The sequence below is a fragment of the Tupaia chinensis genome, unplaced genomic scaffold, assembly GCF_000334495.1.
Source record: "Tupaia chinensis unplaced genomic scaffold, TupChi_1.0 Scaffold138060_1, whole genome shotgun sequence".
In the NCBI taxonomy this organism is placed as follows: domain Eukaryota; kingdom Metazoa; phylum Chordata; class Mammalia; order Scandentia; family Tupaiidae; genus Tupaia; species Tupaia belangeri.
In genome coordinates this window covers 297,305-298,967 of record NW_006197961.1, presented here as the reverse complement: position 1 = coordinate 298,967, position 1,663 = coordinate 297,305, and the positions used below count along the sequence as shown (strand labels likewise).

The 1,663-nt window shown below is 50.7% G+C and overlaps 1 protein-coding gene across 1 annotated transcript in view; it reads right to left on the bottom strand.

Moving 5' to 3' along the window:
• Positions 1-1,097: 1,097 nt before the first annotated feature.
• BEST2 (bestrophin 2) overlaps positions 1,098-1,663 on the bottom strand; it is a 10,019-nt gene continuing 9,453 nt past the window's right edge. Inside the window, exon 10 of the mRNA XM_006160993.2 lies at positions 1,098-1,663. This exon is cut by the window's right edge and continues 9 nt beyond it. Within this exon, the coding sequence (XP_006161055.1) occupies positions 1,309-1,663 (355 nt within the window). The 3' untranslated portion in view covers positions 1,098-1,308.

The window sequence follows — 1,663 nt, the reverse complement described above, 5'->3', positions numbered from 1 at the left end:
CAAATAAAATTTAAAAATGAATGAATAAATAAAGTTAAAAAAAAATTCTTTAAAAAAAAAAAAAAAAAGGCTAAGCCATGGTTCTGAGACGGGTCAGCTCATTGAGTAAAGCCAGGGACACTGACTTAGGTATCTCAGAAGGTGGTGGGGGTTGGGACCAGCAGATGGTGGAATGGTTATGTTGCTGAATTCCCACGTAATAGACCTCGGTTCGAATCCCAGACCAGGAGGTTTAAAACCCACACTGGGGAGGGGGACAGTGGAGCAGCAGGTGGCATGGTGGTTAAGGGCACTGGACTTCCACATGGCCAGTCATGGTGCGAGTCCCAGACCTGGCAGATTGCTTTCTCACTTTCTCTTTCTCTCCCGCCTTCTGTGCACAAATTAAAATAAATGAAGTTAAATAAAAAATAATTCTTTTAAAAAATAATAAACTCACACAGAGTGTATGTGCATGCATGCCCAAGATCCTAAGGAGAATGGGGAAGATATTGCGGTGTGGCCATCCCATGGGGGAATGATTTCTCACTTTCTGTCTCTCTGGCAAGCGCATGCGCCCTATAGCAAAAATCTCTCTTCAAAAAAAAAGAAAAAAGAAAGAAAAAAGAAAAAGGAAAAGGAAAGAAAGCAGTTGGGGAAGAAATCAGAAGCGCATCAACAAAAAACTTGGGGAAGACCAGCAGGTGGCGTGGTAGTTAAAGACGCTGGACACTCCCACATGACCAACCATGGTTCGAGTCCCGGACCTGGTGGCTTGCTTTCTCACTTTCCCCCTTTCTCTCTGTGTCTCTCTCTGGTCAAATTCAAAGCTGAATGAATAAATAAAATTAAAAAAAAAAACCAAACTTGGAATGCAGCCAGCAGGTGGTACGGTGGATAAGAATTCCCCAACTCTGACTTAGGGAGGAATCGGTTTGCTAACGATGTCTGAATAAAAACCATAATGATTTATTGAGCACCTACTAAGGACTGGATGCTTTAAAGCTGTCATTTCATCTTCCTTCATTCTCACATCAGTTCTATGAGGTAGGCACTCACAGGTCCATGTGAAGGAAAGAATAAAAGCAGCACACACTGTAAGAGACAACTCAGGCGTGGGGACAGCGCTGGAGGTGAGGACGGGCTATTCCAAGAAGCTGGACAAATCGCCCTGCCATTGTCCAGATCCACTGCAGGTCGCGGGAGCGGGAAAGGGGAGCAGATGGGCCTTCGCGCAGGCGCATGAGGCTTATGCAGACCTAAATCATTGTCTGCATGCTCAGTGGGGACCTGGCTCCTTGTTCTTGGGTGTTCTGGGCCCCAAGATAATCAGGCTAGGCTCTCCTCCTCTTCGCCTATAGGACTGGGCAGCCAGGGAGGCGCCGGTCCCCTGGGCCCAGGCATTGGCACTGCTGTGAAGGGCTCGGCCGGGGTTCCAAGGATGGGAGCAGGTGGCTCAGGAATCGTGGGGGGCTCGGGTTCCAGTTCTCGAAGGCCAGGGTCCAGCAGAGGGTCCCCGCAGCCACACTCCTGGGCCGCCCCGTCGGGGGCTCCCGCGCATGCGCAGCTGGCCGAGGTGGACGTCTCAGACACGCAGCTGTTCTTGCGGCGCAGCAGGGACAGGCGCCGGCCCAGCAGGCCTCCGCCCATGCCCCCGCCCACCGGCAGGAGGCGCTGCAGGAAG